The following is a 21,740-nucleotide window of genomic DNA, read 5'->3' on the forward strand; positions in this document are numbered from 1 at the left end:
CATTGATTTATTTTTTCATTCAATCTTTTATTCATTAATTCATTTGTTCATTTATTCATTAATTCATTCATTCATTCATTCATTCACTTATTCATTTATCCATTCATTCATTCATTCATTTATTCATTTAATTATTCCTTCAATAATTCATTCGATCAATCATTCATTTGTTCATTCATTCATTCATTCAATCATTCATTTGTTCATTCATCCATTTATTCATTCATTTATTCATTTATTTCATTAATTCATTCATTCATTCATTCATTCATTTATTCAATCATTCATTCATTAAATCATTCATTCATTCATTCAATCATTCATTCATTAAATCATTCATTCATTTATTCATTCATTCATTTATTCATTCATTCATTCATGCATTCGTACATTCATCCATTCATTCATTCAATCATTCATTTATTTATTCCTTCATTAATTCATTCATTCATTCAATCATTCATTTGTTCATTCATTCATTCATCAAGTCATTCATTTGTTCTTTCATCGATTCATTCATTTAATCGTTCATTTATTTATTTATTCAATCATTCGTTCATTGATTTATTTTTTCATTCAATCATTTGTTCATTAATTCATTTGTTCATTTATTCATTAATTCATTCAATCATTTGTTCATTAATTCATTTGTTCATTCATTCCTTTATTCATTCATTCATTCAATCATTCATTCTATAAATCACTTATTCATTCATTCATTCATTCAATCATTCTTTCATTAAATCATTCATTCATTTATTCATTCATTCATTCATGCATTCGTACATTCATCCATTCAGTCATTCATTCATTCATTTATGCATTTATTCATTCCTTCATTATTTCACTCATTTATCCATTCAATCATTCATTCAATTATTCATTCAATCAATCAATCATTCATTCAATAATTCAATCATTCAATCATTCATTCAGTCATTTATCAATTAATTCATTCATCAATTCATAAATTCATTTATTCATTTATTCATTTATTCATTTATTCATTTATTCATTAATTCATTCATTCATTCATTCACATACTTCTTCATTCAATCATTTGTTCATTAATTCATTTGTTCATTCATTTCCTCTAACATTTAGATACACAAATTCGTGTAGCATATAATATTGAGCCATTACGTTATTCACCAATTTTTTCCTCCTTCAATCAATTTTTCGTTCTTCTATTTATTCCGTCAATTATGCAAACATTCATTTGGTTATTCTTTAATTCCTTCATTCAAAAAATAGAATACAAAATTTCATAAAGTAAATCTTATTCGACCATTAATTTTTCATTAATTTTTTTATCATAAAATTTTTCCCTTGCTTCTTATTTCGTCATTCAATCATTCATTTGTTCATTCATCCATTTATTTATTCATTCGTTAAAAAATCCATATACAGAAGTTCGTGTGGCAAGTTTGAGTCGGCCATAAACACGTTCACTTATTGTTATTTGATTCATTCATTTGTTCATTTATTCGTTCAAAATTTCACATACAGAAATTCGTGTAACCAAGTTTTTTCAAGAATCAATAAGTGATTCATTAATTATTCCTCACTCCCTCATTCATTCGTTCCTTCAGTCATTCATCCATTCATTCATTCTGTCATTCATTCATTCATTTATTTATTTATTCCTTCATTAATTCATTCATTCATTCAATCATTCATTTGTTCATTCATTCATTCATTCAATCATTCATTTGTTCTATCATCCATTCATTCATTTATTCGTTCATTTATTCATTTATTCAATCATTCGTTCATTGATTTATTTTTTCATTCAATCATTTGTTCATTAATTCATTTGTTCATTTATTCATTAATTCATTCATTCATTCATTCACTTATTCATTTATCCATTCATTCATTCATTCATTTATTCATTTAATTATTCCTTCAATAATTCATTCGATCAATCATTCATTCATTCATTCATTCATTCATTCATTCATTCATTCATTCATTCATTCATTCATTCATTCATTCAATCATTCATTTATTTATTTATTCCTTCATTAATTCATTCATTCATTCATTCATTCATTCATTCATTCATTCATTCATTCATTCATTCATTCACTCAATCATTCATTCATTCTGTCATTCATTCATTTATTCTTTTATTCATTTATTTATTCCTTCATTAATTCATTCATTCATTCACTCATTTATCCATCCATTCATTCATTCATTCATTCTGTCATTCATTCATTCATTCATTCTTTCATTTATTCATTCATTCATTAAATCATTCATTCATTCATTCATTCATTCATTCATTCACTCATTCATTCATTCTGTCATTCATTCATTTATTCTTTTATTCATTTATTTATTCCTTCATTAATTCATTCATTCATTCATTCACTCATTTATCCATCCAATCATTCATTAATTCTGTCATTCATTCATTCATCAATTCATTCATTCATTCATTCATTCATTCATTCATTCACTCAATCATTCATTCATTCTGTCATTCATTCATTTATTCTTTTATTCATTTATTTATTCCTTCATTAATTCATTCATTCATTCATTCACTCATTTATCCATCCATTCATTCATTCATTCATTCTGTCATTCATTCATTCATTATTTCACTCATTTATCCATTCATTCATTTATTCATTCATTTATTCATTTATTACATCATTCGTTCATTGATTTATTTATTCATTCAATCATTTGTTCATTAATTCATTTGTTCATTCATTCCTTTATTCATTCATTCATTCAATCATTCATTTGTTCATTCATTCATTCATTCAATCATTCATTCATTAAATCTATCATTCATTCATTCATTCAATCATTCATTCATTAAATCATTCATTCTTTTATTCATTCATTCATTTATTCATTCATTCATTCATTTATGCATTCGTACATTCATCCATTCAGTCATTCATTCATTCATTTATGCATTTATTCATTCCTTCATTATTTCACTCATTTATCCATTCAATCATTCATTCAATCATTCATTCAATCAATCAATCATTCATTCAATAATTCAATCATTCAATCATTCATTCAGTCATTTATCAATTAATTCATTCATCAATTCATAAATTCATTTATTCATTTATTCATTTATTCATTAATTCATTCATTCACATATTTCTTCATTCAATCATTTGTTCATTAATTCATTTGTTCATTCATTTCCTCTAACATTTAGATACACAAATTCGTGTAGCATATAATATTGAGCCATTACGTTATTCACCAATTTTTCCTCCTTCAATCAATTATTCGTTCTTCTATTTATTCCGTCATTTATGCAAACATTCATTTGGTTATTCTTTAATTCCTTCATTCAAAAAATCGAATACAAAATTTCATAAAGTAAATCTTATTTGACCATTAATTTTTCATTCATTTTTTTATCATAAAATTTTTCCCTTGCTTCCTATTTCGTCATTCAATCATTCATTTGTTCATTCATCCATTTATTTATTCATTCGTTAAAAAATCCATATACAGAAGTTCGTGTGGCAAGTTTGAGTCGGCCATAAACACGTTCACTTATTGTTATTTGATTCATTCATTTGTTCATTTATTCGTTCAAAATTTCACATACAGAAATTCGTGTAACCAAGTTTTTTCAAGAATCAATAAGTGATTCATTAATTATTCCTCACTCCCTCATTCATTCGTTCCTTCAGTCATTCATCCATTCATTCATTCATTCATTCTGTCATTCATTCATTCATTTATTTATTTATTCCTTCAATAATTCATTCATTCATTCAATCATTTATTTGTTCATTCATTCATTCATTCAATCATTCATTTGTTCTATCATCCATTCATTCATTTATTCGTTCATTTATTCATTTATTCAATCATTCGTTCATTGATTTATTTTTTCATTCAATCATTTGTTCATTAATTCATTTGTTCATTTATTCATTAATTCATTCATTCATTCATTCACTTATTCATTTATCCATTCATTCATTCATTCATTTATTCATTTAATTATTCCTTCAATAATTCATTCGATCAATCATTCATTTGTTCATTCATTCATTCATTCAATCATTCATTTGTTCATTCATCCATTTATTCATTCATTTATTCATTTATTACATCATTCGTTCATTGATTTATTTATTCATTCAATCATTTGTTCATTAATTCATTTGTTCATTCATTCCTTTATTCTATCATTCATTCAATAAATCATTCATTCATTCATTCAATCATTCATTCATTCAATCATTCATTCATTAAATCATTCATTCAATTATTCATTCATTTATTCATGCATTCGTACATTCATCCATTCATTTATTCAATCATTCATTTATTTATTCCTTCATTAATTCATTCATTCATTCAATCATTCATTTGTTCATTCATTCATTCATCAAATCATTCATTTGTTCTTTCATCCATTCATTCATTTATTTGTTCATTTATTTATTTATTCAATCATTCGTTCATTGATTTATTTTTTCATTCAATCATTTGTTCATTAATTCATTTGTTCATTTATTCATTAATTCATTCATTCATTCATTTATTCATTCACTTATTCATTTATCTATTCATTCATTCAATCATTCATTTATTAACTCTTTCATTCATTCCTTCATTCAATCATTCATTCATTAAATCATTCATTCTTTTATTCATTCATTCATTTATTCATTCATTCATTCATGCATTCGTACATTCATTCATTCAGTCATTCATTCATTCATTTATGCATTTATTCATTCCTTCATTATTTCACTCATTTATCCATTCAATCATTCGTTCAATCATTCATTCAATCAATCATTCAATCATTCATTCAATAATTCAATCATTCAATCCTTCATTCAGTCGTATATCAATCAATTCATTCATCAAATTATTGATTCATTTATTCATTTATTCATTTATTCATTAATTCATTCATTCATTCACATATTTCTTCATTCAATCATTTGTTCATTAATTCATTTGTTCATTCATTTCCTGTAACATTTAGATACACAAATTCGTGTAGCATATAATATTGAGCCATTACGTTATTCACCAATTTTTTCCTCATTCAATTAATTATTCGTTCTTCTATTTATTCCGTCATTTATGCAAACATTCATTTGGTTATTCTATAATTCCTTCATTCAATAAATCGAATACAAAATTTCACAAAGCAAATCTTATTCGACCATTAATTTTTCATTAATTTTTTTATCATAAAATTTTTCCCTTGCTTCTTATTTCGTCATTCAATCATTCATTTGTTCATTCATCCATTTATTTATTCATTCGTTAAAAAATCCATATACAGAAGAAAGTGTGGCAAATTTGAGTCGGCCATAAACACGTTCACTTATTGTTATTTTATTCATTCATTTGTTCATTTATTCGTTCAAAATTTCACATACAGAAATTTGTGTAACAAAGTTTTTTCGGGAATCATTAAGTAATTCATTAATTATTCCTCACTCCTTCATTTATTTCTTCGTTCAGTCATTTATCCATTTATCCATTCATTCATTCATTCATTCATTCATTCATTCATTCATTCATTCATTCATTCATTCACTCATTCATTCATTCTGTCATTCATTCATTTATTCTTTTATTCATTTATTTATTCCTTCATTAATTCATTCATTCATTCATTCACTCATTTATCCATCCGATCATTCATTCATTCTGTCATTCATTCATTCATCAATTCATTCATTCATTCATTCATTCATTCATTCATTCACTCAATCATTCATTCATTCTGTCATTCATTCATTTATTCTTTTATTCATTTATTTATTCCTTCATTAATTCATTCATTCATTCACTCATTTATCCATCCATTCATTCATTCATTCATTCTGTCATTCATTCATTCATTATTTCACTCATTTATCCATTCATTCATTTATTCATTCATTTATTCATTTATTACATCATTCGTTCATTGATTTATTTATTCATTCAATCATTTGTTCATTAATTCATTTGTTCATTCATTCCTTTATTCATTCATTCATTCAATCATTCATTTGTTCATTCATTCATTCATTCAATCATTCATTCATTAAATCTTTCATTCATTCATTCATTCAATCATTCATTCATTAAATCATTCATTCTTTTATTCATTCATTCATTTATTCATTCATTCATTCATTTATGCATTCGTACATTCATCCATTCAGTCATTCATTCATTCATTTATGCATTTATTCATTCCTTCATTATTTCACTCATTTATCCATTCAATCATTCATTCAATCATTCATTCAATCAATCAATCATTCATTCAATAATTCAATCATTCAATCATTCATTCAGTCATTTATCAATTAATTCATTCATCAATTCATAAATTCATTTATTCATTTATTCATTTATTCATTAATTCATTCATTCACATATTTCTTCATTCAATCATTTGTTCATTAATTCATTTGTTCATTCATTTCCTCTAACATTTAGATACACAAATTCGTGTAGCATATAATATTGAGCCATTACGTTATTCACCAATTTTTTCCTCCTTCAATCAATTATTCGTTCTTCTATTTATTCCGTCATTTATGCAAACATTCATTTGGTTATTCTTTAATTCCTTCATTCAAAAAATCGAATACAAAATTTCATAAAGTAAATCTTATTCGACCATTAATTTTTCATTAATTTTTTTATCATAAAATTTTTCCCTTGCTTCTTATTTCGTCATTCAATCATTCATTTGTTCATTCATCCATTTATTTATTCATTCGTTAAAAAATCCATATACAGAAGTTCGTGTGGCAAGTTTGAGTCGGCCATAAACACGTTCACTTATTGTTATTTGATTCATTCATTTGTTCATTTATTCGTTCAAAATTTCACATACAGAAATTCGTGTAACCAAGTTTTTTCAAGAATCAATAAGTGATTCATTAATTATTCCTCACTCCCTCATTCATTTGTTCCTTCAGTCATTCATCCATTCATTCATTCATTCATTCAATCATTCATTCATTAAATCATTCATTTATTTATTCATTCATTCATTCATGCATTCGTACATTCATCCATTCATTCATTCAAACATTCATTTATTTATTCCTTCATTAATTCATTCATTCATTCAATCATTCATTTGTTCATTTATTCATTCATCAAATCATTCATTTGTTATTTCATCCATTCATTCATTTATTCGTTCATTTATTTATTTATTCAATCATTCGTTTATTGATTTATTTTTTCATTCAATCATTTGTTCATTAATTCATTTGTTCATTTATTCATTAATTCACTCATTCATGCATTTATTCATTCACTTATTCATTTATCCATTCATTCATTCATTCATTCAATCATTCATTCATTAAATCATTCATTCATTTATTCATTCATTCATTTATGCATTCTTACATTCATCCATTCATTCATTCAATCATTCATTTATTTATTCCTTCATTAATTCATTCATTCATTCAATCATTCATTTGTTCATTCATTCATTCATCAAATCATTCATTTGTTCTTTCATCCATTCATTCATTTATTCGTTCATTTATTTATTTATTCAATCATTCGCTCATTGATTTATTTTTTCATTCAATCATTTGTTCATTAATTCATTTGTTCATTTATTCATTAATTCATTCATTTATTCATTTATTCATTCACTTATTCATTTATCCATTCATTCATTCATTCATTCATTCATTCATTCATTCATTCATTCATTCATTCATTCATTCATTCATTCAATCATTCATTCATTAAATCATTCATTCATTCATTCATTCAATCATTCATTCATTAAATCATTCATTCTTTTATTCATTCATTCATTTATTCATTCAGTCATTCATGCATTCGTACATTCATCCATTCAGTCATTCATTCATTCATTTATGCAGTTATTCATTCCTTCATTATTTCACTCATTTATCCATTCAATCATTCATTCAATCATTCATTCAATCAATCAATCATTCATTCAATAATTCAATCATTCAATCATTCATTCAGTCATTTATCAATTAATTCATTCATCAATTCATAAATTCATTTATTCATTTATTCATTTATTCATTTATTCATTTATTCATTTATTCATTTATTCATTAATTCATTCATTCATTCATTCACATATTTCTTCATTCAATCATTTGTTCATTAATTCATTTGTTCATTCATTTCCTCTAACATTTTGATACACAAATTCGTGTAGCATATAATATTGAGCCATTACGTTATTCACCAATTTTTTCCTCCTACAATCAATTATTCGTTCTTCTATTTATTCCGTCATTTATGCAAACATTCATTTGGTTATTCTTTAATTCCTTCATTCAAAAAATCGAATACAAAATTTCATAAAGTAAATCTTATTCGACAATTAATTTTTCATTAATTTTTTTATCATAAAATTTTTCCCTTGCTTCTTATTTCGTCATTCAATCATTCATTTGTTCATTCATCCATTTATTTATTCATTCGTTAAAAAATCCATATACAGAAGTTCGTGTGGCAAGTTTGAGTCGGCCATAAACACGTTCACTTATTGTTATTTGATTCATTCATTTGTTCATTTATTCGTTCAAAATTTCACATACAGAAATTCGTGTAACCAAGTTTTTTCAAGAATCAATAAGTGATTCATTAATTATTCCTCACTCCCTCATTCATTTGTTCCTTCAGTCATTCATCCATTCATTCATTCATTCATTCAATCATTCATTCATTAAATCATTCATTTATTTATTCATTCATTCATTCATGCATTCGTACATTCATCCATTCATTCATTCAAACATTCATTTATTTATTCCTTCATTAATTCATTCATTCATTCAATCATTCATTTGTTCATTTATTCATTCATCAAATCATTCATTTGTTCTTTCATCCATTCATTCATTTATTCGTTTATTTATTTATTTATTCAATCATTCGTTTATTGATTTATTTTTTCATTCAATCATTTGTTCATTAATTCATTTGTTCATTTATTCATTAATTCACTCATTCATGCATTTATTCATTCACTTATTCATTTATCCATTCATTCATTCATTCATTCAATCATTCATTCATTAAATCATTCATTCATTTATTCATTCATTCATTCATGCATTCGTACATTCATCCATTCATTCATTCAATCATTCATTTATTTATTCCTTCATTAATCCATTCATTCATTCAATCATTCATTTGTTCATTCATTCATTCATCAAATCATTCATTTGTTCTTTCATCCATTCATTCATTTATTCGTTCATTTATTTATTTATTCAATCATTCGCTCATTGATTTATTTTTTCATTCAATCATTTGTTCATTAATTCATTTGTTCATTTATTCATTAATTCATTCATTTATTCATTTATTCATTCACTTATTCATTTATCCATTCATTCATTCATTCATTCATTCATTCATTCATTCATTCATTCATTCATTCATTCATTCATTCATTCATTCATTCATTCATTCAATCATTCATTCATTAAATCATTCATTCATTCATTCATTCATTCATTCAATCATTCATTCATTAAATCATTCATTCTTTTATTCATTCATTCATTTATTCATTCAGTCATTCATGCATTCGTACATTCATCCATTCAGTCATTCATTCATTCATTTATGCAGTTATTCATTCCTTCATTATTTCACTCATTTATCCATTCAATCATTCATTCAATCATTCATTCAATCAATCAATCATTCATTCAATAATTCAATCATTCAATCATTCATTCAGTCATTTATCAATTAATTGATTCATCAATTCATAAATTCATTTATTCATTTATTCATTTATTCATTTATTCATTTATTCATTTATTCATTTATTCATTCATTCATTCATTCACATATTTCTTCATTCAATCATTTGTTCATTAATTCATTTGTTCATTCATTTCCTCTAACATTTTGATACACAAATTCGTGTAGCATATAATATTGAGCCATTACGTTATTCACCAATTTTTTCCTCCTTCAATCAATTATTCGTTCTTCTATTTATTCCGTCATTTATGCAAACATTCATTTGGTTATTCTTTAATTCCTTCATTCAAAAAATCGAATACAAAATTTCATAAAGTAAATCTTATTCGACAATTAATTTTTCATTAATTTTTTTATCATAAAATTTTTCCCTTGCTTCTTATTTCGTCATTCAATCATTCATTTGTTCATTCATCCATTTATTTATTCATTCGTTAAAAAATCCATATACAGAAGTTCGTGTGGCAAGTTTGAGTCGGCCATAAACACGTTCACTTATTGTTATTTGATTCATTCATTTGTTCATTTATTCGTTCAAAATGTCACATACAGAAATTCGTGTAACCAAGTTTTTTCAAGAATCAATAAGTGATTCATTAATTATTCCTCACTCCCTCATTCATTCGTTCCTTCAGTCATTCATCCATTCATTCATTCATTCATTCTGTCATTCATTCATTCATTTATTTATTTATTCCTTCATTAATTCATTCATTCATTCAATCATTCATTTGTTCATTCATTCATTCATTCAATCATTCATTTGTTCTATCATCCATTCATTCATTTATTCGTTCATTTATTCATTTATTCAATCATTCGTTCATTGATTTATTTTTTCATTCAATCATTTGTTCATTAATTCATTTGTTCATTTATTCATTAATTCATTCATTCATTCATTCACTTATTCATTTATCCATTCATTCATTCATTCATTTATTCATTTAATTATTCCTTCAATAATTCATTCGATCAATCATTCATTTGTTCATTCATTCATTCAATCATTCATTTGTTCATTCATCCATTTATTCATTCATTTATTCCATTATTTCATTAATTCATTCATTCATTCATTTATTCAATCATTCATTCATTAAATCATTCATTCATTCATTCATTCGTTCAATCATTCATTCATTAAATCATTCATTCATTTATTCATTCATTCATTTATTCATTCATTCATTCATGCATTCGTACATTCATCCATTCATTCATTCAATCATTCATTTATTTACTCCTTCATTAATTCATTCATTCATTCAATCATTCATTTGTTCATTCATTCATTCATCAAATCATTCATTAGTTCTTTCATCCATTCATTCATTTATTCGTTCATTTATTTATTTATTCAATCATTCGTTCATTGATTTATTTTTTCATTCAATCATTTGTTCATTAATTCATTTGTTCATTTATTCATTCATTCATTCATTCATTCATTTATTCATTCACTTATTCATTTATCCATTCATTTATGCAATCATTCATTTATTAAATCTTTCATTCATTCCTTCATTCAGTCATTCATTCATTAAATCAATCATTCTTTTATTCATTCATTCATTCATTCATTCATTCATGCATTCGTACATTTATCCATTCATTCATTCATTCAATCATTCATTTGTTCATTCATTCATTCATTCATTCAATCATTCATTTGTTCTTTCATTCATTCATTCATTTATTCGTTCATTTATTCATACCTTCATTATTTCACTCATTTATCCATTCATTCATTTATTCATTCATTTATTCCATCATTCGCTCATTGATTTATTTATTCATTCAATCATTTGTTCATTAATTCATTTGTTCATTCATTCCTTTATTCATTCATTCATTCATTCATTCATTAAATCATTCATTCTTTTATTCATTCATTCATTTATTCATTCATTCATTCATTCATGCATTCGTATATTCATCCATTAAGTAATTCATTCAATCATTAATTCATTCAATCATTCATTCATTAAATCATTCATTCATTAAATCATTCATTCTTTTATTCATTCATTCATTTATTCATCCATTCATTCATTCATTCAAGCATTCGTACATTCATCCATTCAGTCATTCATTCATTCATTTATGCATTTATTCATTCCTTCATTATTTCACTCATTTTTCCATTCATTTATCTATTCAATCATTCATTCAATCATTCATTCATTAAATCATTCATTCAATCATTCATTCAATCATTCATTCAATCATTCATTCAATCATTGATTCAATAATTCAATCATTCATTCAGTCATTTATCAATTAATTCATTCATCAATTCATTGATTCATTCATTCATTTATTCATTTATTCATTTATTCATTAATTCATTCATTCATTCATTCACATATTTCTTCATACAATCATTTGTTCATTAATTCATTTGTATATTCATTTCCTCTAACATTTAGATACACAAATTCGTGTAGCATGTAATATTGAGCCATTAAGTTATTCACCAATTTTTTCCTCATTCAATCAATTATTTGTTCTTCTATTTATTCCGTCATTTATGCAAACATTCATTTGGTTATTCTTTAATTCCTTCATTCCAAAAATCAAATACAAAATTTCACAAAGCAAATCTTATTCGACCATTAATTTTTCATTAATTTTTTTATCATAAAATTTTTCCCTTGCTTTATTTCGTCATTCAATCATTCATTTGTTCATTCATCCATTTATTTATGTATTCGTTAAAAAATCCATATACAGAAGTTCGTGTGGCAAATTTGAGTCGGCCATAAACACGTTCACTTATTGTTATTTTGTTCATTTATTTGTTCATTTATTCGTTCAAAATTTCACATATAGAAATTCGTGTAACAAAGTTTTTTCGGGAATCATTAAGTGATTCATTAATTATTCCTCACTCCCTCATTCATTTCTTCGTTCAGTCATTTATCCATTTATCCATTCATTCATTCATTCACTCATTCACTCATTCATTCATTCATTCATTCTGTCATTCATTCATTCATTCTTTTATTCATTTATTTATTCCTTCATTAATTCATTCATTCATCCATTCACTCATTTATCCATCCATTCATTTATTCATTCATTCTGTCATTCATTCATTCTTTCATTCCTTCATTTATTTATTCATTCAAACATTCGTTCATTCATTTATTTATTCATTCAATCATTTGTTCATTAATTCATTTATTCATTCATTCATTCATTCATTCATTCATTCATTCATTCATTCATTCATTCATTCATTCAATCATTCATTCATTAAATCATTCATTCATTCATTCATTCATTCAATCGTTCATTCATTAAATCATTCATTCATTTATTCATTCATTAATTCATTCATTCATTCATGCATTCGTACATTCATTCATTCAGTCATTCATTCATTCATTTATGCATTTATTCATTCCTTCATTATTTCACTCATTTATCCACTCATTCATTTATTAATTCATTCATTTATTCAATCATTCGTTCATTGATTTATTTATTCATTCAATCATTTGTTCATTAATTCATTGATTCATTCAATCATTCATTCATTCATGCATTCGTACATTCAGTACATGCAATTGTAATGCTTGCGACAAGAGACTTCACTTTCTACAGTGATAGGTATAGAAACGGTGCCCGGGTAAGATGTGACAGGAGAACAAACCTTAGACACAAGATCTTTGTTTTAGGCAAAGCGCTTTAATTGCAGAATCAACATTGAACTGCACACTGCGACCTCTTTTTCAACTGTTGCAGTTTGTTAACTATTACAGTAGTGACAGAAGTGCGAGTTAACGCCTGACAATTCTTCGTTTTCCAAAAAGTTATCTACTGAAGATTTTACAGTCGATGTCAAGGGTAGTTGAAGAAATGGACTTACTTGCTCAGAGGTGCTAATATTATTGCAAGCGTTGCAAGCAGTGCAGATTTTCAGACGGGTGTTGAATATTCTAGCAAAGAAAGGAAAGGCTAAAGACAACTCTGGCATGAGATACTCAAGAATCTGTAGGGCATCTTGTTGAGAGAATGGACTAAAAGCAGCGCCCCTTGCATTAGAAATATGGCATTTTAATGCATTTAGAAATGAAGAAGTGTTCACTGGAATCTTGGAGGAGGATAATTTGCGTAGAACACTTACAAAACTTCTACCTATCGCCATATTGGAATCATTTGCAGAGATGGCTGTGGCGACTGCGGGTAAGACATAAAAACATTGCAAAATAGAATTGATGTAACATGTGTTGCCCAAATTTAGCAAGCCGCTGTTGCTGCTTAGTGATTCTTGTGCAGGCAAGGCAGTAGAGCTCTTTGTTTCGCCCTGGAGAATCGTGTCCTTAAAGCTGATGGTCGAAGTTGCTTGTGACTTGGATGATTTCTTTGAAACAGTTGGTGTCAATTGTGCGGTATGCTGTGGATCCCTACTAGGATGAATTAAAGACAAAGAGTCTCGAGATAGCCAATTGTAAGACGACGATCGCATAGATGACTCAGTAAGAGATTTCAGAGTGGAACGCACAGACATGTTAGAAAAGCCGAGGCGACAGAGGCAGATTCTAGCTGATTCAGAACAAAAAACCCTAGCTCCTACTTCAACAGCAAAGAAATGCACAGACCAATTGTTTGATCTCGTGACGGAACAAAGTGACAAGTATTTATCAACCTTAACTCCATGCCAAGTCTCCATGTTCACTTCGCATGGGCAAGTTAATTCAAGGATAATTACAGTTTTCGTCATGGCAGAAGTTATAAGTATGTCCGGACGAAGTTGAGTTACAGCGAGGTAAGGTGGTACTATTAAGGTTGAATATAAGTCTGACAATAATCTCCAATCAGAGAGTAGGTTAAGGATTCTTTGGATTTTTGGTGGGAAGACGTTTACCAGCTGGAACAAAGTATATATTGTGGCATCTAGATGGTTTTGCTGGCTCATAATCTGATAAGAACAACTGAATGGCTGTCACTAACACACGTAGAACAGTATCGTGGTGGTACGTGAATCTACCTTGTGAAAGGGCTAATTTACAAGCGCCTAAAACGTGGGACACGTTACAAGAGGGTTTGTTACATAGGGTGTCTTTTGACCTTATGAATTCCCCACTTAACAAGATTTGTAGGAGAAGGAAGCGTGTCATAGGTTGCACTGATGCAAAACGAAGATAAACTTTGCAGCAGAGACAGTAGGTTCTTCCAAGAAAGATCGTATTTGATAAACGTGCACCATTTAGTCCAGTTACCTTGGACATGAAGCTGAACGGCTCGAGCATAATAGATGTCTTCCTCATTGTCCTGCACCACATCTAATACAAGTTTGCTGTAAGAATGGGTACCAATTGGTGGGACATTTTTTTTGGCTTACCAGTCCCAAGCCTGCTCTACCAAACTGGTGGAAGCCAAGTATTTTCTTGAACTTGAGTTGACTCTTGGCTGATTTTACTGTCTGATCTACCTTCCACTGTCCAGCCTTTAAGTCTAGAGGAGAGTCTTAGACTAGAGGATTAGCCGAATCTCGCAGGAGAAGATGACCACTGATCTTAACAGACTTTAGTACAAAAGATAGATTAGAGGTAGAGGGCATGGCGATGAAGCGGAATACGAACTTATGTTAGAAATAGAGTGATGGAGTCTCAGCCACTTTCTTATGAAGAAAGAAAACTTTTGCTTTAGTAAAACAATACGAGATATCGAAACCTCGTAAGTTAAAAAAGGCCATCGTATCCGGGGAATTAGAAGATGATGCAAAAACCACACTTTGTGAATGCCTCTATGGGAAGAATTATCTATGAGTTTGACTTGCTCTACAGCGTTAACAATAACCTGTTGGACAACAGCTGAATCTGACAATGATGAATTTATTGTCTGACCAAGAAACTTAACTGGGTTTGTGTGAATAGATGGGATTGGTTCTTGCAGGACACAAAAGGAGACTGATCTACAACTTTGCCATTAGCTATAACGATGCCTTGTGATTTTGAAGGTCTGTTACACAACGATCCAGCAAGTTCTGAGTTTGGGGGACACTTGAAGACATTATAAATATGTCATCCATTAAGGCCTTAACCGGAGGATGGTCTGAATCGCCAAGCGAAACACAACTTTTTAACTCTTCCTCGACGCACACATACTCAATGATCACATTGACAGCTGCCAAAAATAGTATGATTAATAACGTACATCCAATAAAAATACCTCTAAAGTGTTGGTGCCAGCTGGATGACGCTGTAAAAGAGAATGACTTGCTCCAGTGGCTGCCATAGTAGGTGTCAATAAGCCTTATCCAAGACTCTGAAACACCATAGTGACGAAGGGCCATGAAAATGAGCTTATGCGGTAGAGTTGGATACGCATTTGCTACATCAAGCCATATTGCAGATAGTGGATTTTTTCTAGACTTGGCGTTTTTTAGAGCAGCCCAGACAGAGACATATGCTCCCAGCAACCAGGGACTTTTTCCATACATCCTTTTTGAAGGGATTTGTTAATTGAGTTGTTTTTCTTAATGATGTGGTTTTCTAGGCGCTTTGACACAAGACTGAAAAAAAAGTTTTGCTCCTACATTGAGGGGAGATTTTGGCCGAAAGTCCTTAATGGATGATGGAGATGGAAGCTTGTTTTTAGGGATATAAACTTCTGAAGCGACCCTTCACTGAACAGGAATGAAGGAATTCTTTAAACAAAATTGGAAAAAATTGAAAAGAAAGGACGCAATTTGAGGACAATTCTTGTAAACAGTGTAAGGTATTTTGTTCAATCCGGGCGACGATGCATTCTGACGAGTATGAAGGATGGTTTGAAAGTCCTTTAAATTAAACTTTGAGGAATCAAATGTGGACGTGACGTTGGGAGCATGAGGTAAACCAGGAAGAGTCGAAAGCGGTACGTCATATAAGAGACCAATTAACACAGAAGCTTCGTGAGCATCTAGGGATTCCTTAGGAAGGCTAAGCCTAATAGGGCATTTGGGATCCAGCAGATCTTTATTAGCCTGATAAGGATTCTTACCAAACGCACGGTTTGCATTGCGGATCTTCGCTTTTTCGGTTCCGTTCTCCCCGGCGTAATGTTGTTAACTTTAATGTAACATTACCTAGCGAATTTTAAAAATGTTCCCTCTGCATTAAGTCCGACACGTTTGACAGTTGTTGAAAAAGAGAATTTTTCTCTTTTATCAACAAGATGGACTGTAATGCACGTCTGTTTAAACCAGATGGGGCATGTGTGGGTTGAGCCTTAAATCCAAAGAGAAGGAAAGCATGATGGTAAGTTGTGGATTCTAGAATTTCAATTCGCTCTGACAGAGGGTGAGAACCTAACAGGTTGTGGAAAACAGCATTGTTGAGAGCGCTCCAGGCTTCTGTGTCAGCGGATTTTGGCCATGAAATTTGTTGTTTTCTCTCTATTTGCTTAAGCGTTTCAATATCTGCTGGTTGCTGAGAAAGAACACTGTGGGTTTTCTCCAGGTTAGCTTTCAGCAGCTTAGACTTTTTCGTGGAACCGGAAGCAAGAACATCTTGCCAAACAACTTTACACGGTTTTAGATTCCAATTTTTTAAGGAAGTGTCACTTGAGGACGCAATTTCAATGGCGATTGGTGGTGAAGAGCGACTAATTATATTGAAATCGATATCCAAAGGTGCGACAGATAACAATTGGGTTGGGGCTGCAAACTTTATTGCGGGCTCAGCATGCTTGTTTTTCATGCCATCCCACAACTCAACCCATTGACCCCTTGCATGTAAGTACTACCTGTCTATTGCTGAATACTTCACTTATAACTGGTAACGGTCAATAGGGAGTGATGTTTAAAGTAACACAAATGCATGCGAGAAAAGCACAAACATACACACACACAAACGTACACACACAAAAACAAACAAACAAAAAGGAACTAGTCTTTTCCAGTGTCTATCTGTCTTTCCAGATTGTCATTTGCCCTTCTTTCAGAACGCTAACATAAGAATAAAAGTTACAAAGTGCACGCACAATGATAAACTCGACCAGTTAGGTCTTACAATTTAAGTTCTGCTTCTCTAAAGAATATGCAAATATGAATATGAATATGAATATGCATTTCCAAGAATGTTGTAATATAGACTTTTTCAGCCTAATAAGCGCCACACACGTAAATAAAGTGGTTACACGCGGTCAGACAGGTGTTCATCGGTCTAGTCGTTCTAGGATCAATGAATTAGGATGTTTTAAGTCGTTTCCTCAGCCCCGGGTCGTTAAACAAGGCAAACTACGTACACAAGCCTCCTAAAGCTGAATTACGGCCATTTTCAATTTAATATGGGCCGTACGCGTGAATCACTTGGTTTCACCTACCCAGGCAGGTGGCCAACAACCTAGTCCTTGCAGTCTCAAAAGACTACAATGTCACAAGTCATTTTCCTTAGCGCGGGACAGTAAGAACACGGCAAAATATGTCCACAGCACTGCAAAAGCTGTAATTTGGACTTTTGCAGCCCATTAAAAGCCTTACACGAAAATCACGTGGTTCCACGCACCAACTCAGGGGGCCATTGGTCTAGTCCTTCCATCCTTCCAGTCTTAATGAGCGCCAGGTCCCTTAAACACTCCTAACTACGTGCACAGGCCTGCAAAAAGTGTAATACGACCTTTAGCAGCCTACTAGGGGCTGTACACTTAAATGATGTGGTTTCACTCTTCCAGACAGGTGACGAACAGCTTGGTCGTTCCATTCTCAATAAACTAGGATGTTTTAAGTCTTTTTCCTTAACCCTATTCGGTCCGGGGGGCGGATTCCGCCCCCCCCCCCCTGACGGTTTTTTTTTAATAACTCCTGATTGCTTTGTTATATGGCTATGATACTTACTGAGTTTCAACATTTATCTATTAGACACCTGCATGCTAATTTTTAAGGTCCCATACCTTTCAGAGGCTTTGATATTGGCCATTACTTGAAACTACCCCTAAAAATCTCTATGAAATCCTTATAATGGGGAAAATATAATAACTCCTGTTAGGATTATCCTTAGAACTTGGAACTTGCAACACAACTTTGTTTCATCAAGAAGAATCATTTGGAATATTTTGAACACGTGACTAATCCGATTTCAGCATTTTGTCAGATTTTACCTGAAAATCGGAAAAAACGGATTTTCGGGCAATTTTTGACAATTTTTTATCCGATTCATGTAAAAACCGGAAGATATGTTAAATAATTATATTTTTTAATTATATTTCAATCAGATAGTGGCATATAAATAATATAAAAAATTAAGGCCTATACTCGGGCGGGGACTCTAAGTACCGCTTACATAGTGTGCAGGTCGAACGTTTTTTAAAATCTCATCCTGCATCTCTTTTCTCCCCTCATCCCTGCCCTTCGCAACCAGCCGGGCACGCTCTTGCTCGTTGATGCTGTTCACGACACGGTTAAACCGCTACCGCATTTGTTCTTTTAGTAGCATAGACCTCTCCTTTTCCCTACTGATCAGGCTGTACTCGTAGTACTAGACACACCATTCTCCATTGCCTTTGAAATAAGATCGATAATAGAATTTAATTTAGCCTCCGCAAGCAACCTTATGCCTTCATGCTTCTTAACCCCGAGCCATTTTGACGCATTTCTAAGGCCTGTCTGGCCTATCCCGGCCGCAATAGTGAGTCTAGGTCCGAGGCTATAGCGCCGATACCAAGTCCCGACGTAATCACGCTCACACCAAGCAAGCCATGGTCACAGAATCTTACCCAGGTCCCATGCATTTTAAAATTCTTTGCAAGCTTGTCCCGCTCCTTTATTTCATTTCGCAGGTATTTTTCAATATCATCGATTTTTTTTGAGCGTGTACACTTGGCTCTCCTCTTGTATGTCAGAACCATGCGCGGGTCCACGTGGCAAACTTGGGTAAAGTTCGCTAATATCACTCATATTTATTCTACCAGCAAATGCATTGTGATGCTAAAAAATGTAACATTTTTTTCATGGTGATAGACGTCCGTTAGCATAAACTCAAAACGGTCAGTGGACCCCTTCAGTGGAAGGTATATAAGACTGTCAAAGGTCCAGGTTACCATATCCCCCCAAGCGTTTAACTCCTTGGTAGGAAGTAGGGCCAGAACTTTCGATTTTTTGCCATCAAGCAGGCAGTCGTCTTCATTCAATTAGGGACAAATAAGTCTCAATCTCTGGTATGTATCGATTCTATATATGGCATCGTAGTCACCCTTCGTGTAATACTTTTTTGCGGGGTCATAGGGTAGTCTCAACAGCTCTTGAAATTGCATATCGATCACCACCGTATACCCGTCACCAACCCTGAGTCTACAGTAGGCATTTTTCAAAACAAACAGGTTTATTATACCCTCTGCTCGGCTATTTACAATAGTCGCAATATCCTCGATTTTGTACAACCCGCTCATAATCTCGATCCGGGTCACCCTCTGGTTAGATCCCACTTTACGTATAGTGATATCGTTGTTGCTATATAAGTTCAGCCATCCGGGTCGAATGCTGATGGATTTCAGAGCAATTCTCGTATGTTGCCCCAGGTATTCCTCGAAAATTGTAGGTTTATCAATATCAGTGATGTACAGTTGTTTCATTCCCTTTCTTCTAACAAGAAAAGGAATGAACATATACCACTACAATCACTCCGCAAAGTACAAGTCCAACAGGGGTGAATGGTCACTTGATATTACAAATTTGGAGCACCGGGACCTCTACGTGAGTACAGAGTCCCATATTTCTGTGGTATTCCCTGAGTTTACAAAATACGCCATCAAGGTTCCAACAACCTACCTCAATGACCCTGTTAGTGTGAATTGAGGAGGGAAGGCGTTGGACTATTAGAATATTCAGGTTAATTTTGCTACCCATTGCGCAACAACGGCTCTGGGCAAATGTACCAAGCACATGACGGGCTCTGTACCACTCATCAACTCCATCTTCAAATTCCATGTGTACTACCACATGCGTCGTATCCTAGCAAAAATGAAGGTACCAATACCGTACGACGATGGTTTTTCACAGTATAAAAATCCCTATTTCACATCCGAATACGCACAGGTATGCCGCGAGTGTGGTGCAGATCCTAATAGCCTCTACAAATTCAAAGCTGTCATGTCATTGTTGACAAATGGTAGATACTGGCCCCAGGTTGATGGCGACTGGGTCAAATTCATCATGCCAACAAGCCAAGGCCTAACGTCGGAGGGTCTGACCAAACTGAGTGAGAGTATCCGAAGTTACGTGGTTCTATTGCCGGGATCTAAGGCAGGTGCCAAAGCATCCCTTTTAGGGACCGGTGCGGACAACTACACAGCAAGGCAGATTCTGGTACAGAAATTTGAGGCTATGGAAGAACGTCGGAAAAATGTAAGTCATGACATTACGGAGTTTTAGAAAGTTTTACAATATGCCCGGTCCCCAGTGAACTTCGCTGTCATGCATGGCGTGTATATGTTACCCTCCGACATGAACTTGCGCATAGGCAAACTTGTCGGGTACAATAATAATATTTTAATTGCACCAGCCAACGCAATCATTGGCATCCGACTTGACTTGAATAACAATCCGCTTATGAGGCATGCCGCACCTCCTATACATACCATACCACCTACACCTCCAAAGCATGCTACCAGGCATTTGATATCTGGCAAATCATCCCCTAGGCATACAACACCTAATACACCACCCATACATACCCCTGATATGCAGGTTATACCACCTCCCAAACATGTTACGCCCCATATACCTGAACAACTACCACAAAATCAACACGAGGATACCAAGACCGCATTAATCACCATGGGAGTAGGTATCATCCTTGCATATATATGGCTTTAAAAATAGGCGCCTATCTCACGTATAGCACGACAAGCCCGGCAGCTCCCGCGATGGCCATATACAGATGTTTTGCCGCATATTTCACGATAGTTGACGCTACCCTCAGAAAGAACGAGACTACCGTACCGATGATCCCGGATAACGCAACACCTGCCTTGCCTGCTAG

General features: G+C 31.2%; 1 protein-coding gene across 1 annotated transcript; it reads right to left on the minus strand.

The window, feature by feature from the left end:
• Positions 1 to 13,525: 13,525 nt before the first annotated feature.
• Positions 13,526 to 14,287, minus strand: LOC130629938 (putative ubiquitin carboxyl-terminal hydrolase 50). Its single transcript, XM_057443315.1, has one exon. The coding sequence runs from the start codon at positions 14,285 to 14,287 to the stop codon at positions 13,526 to 13,528; it is 762 nt and encodes a 253-aa protein (XP_057299298.1).
• Positions 14,288 to 21,740: the final 7,453 nt, after the last annotated feature.

The sequence above is a fragment of the Hydractinia symbiolongicarpus genome, chromosome 2 (assembly GCF_029227915.1).
Source record: "Hydractinia symbiolongicarpus strain clone_291-10 chromosome 2, HSymV2.1, whole genome shotgun sequence".
Classification (NCBI taxonomy): Eukaryota; Metazoa; Cnidaria; class Hydrozoa; order Anthoathecata; family Hydractiniidae; genus Hydractinia; species Hydractinia symbiolongicarpus.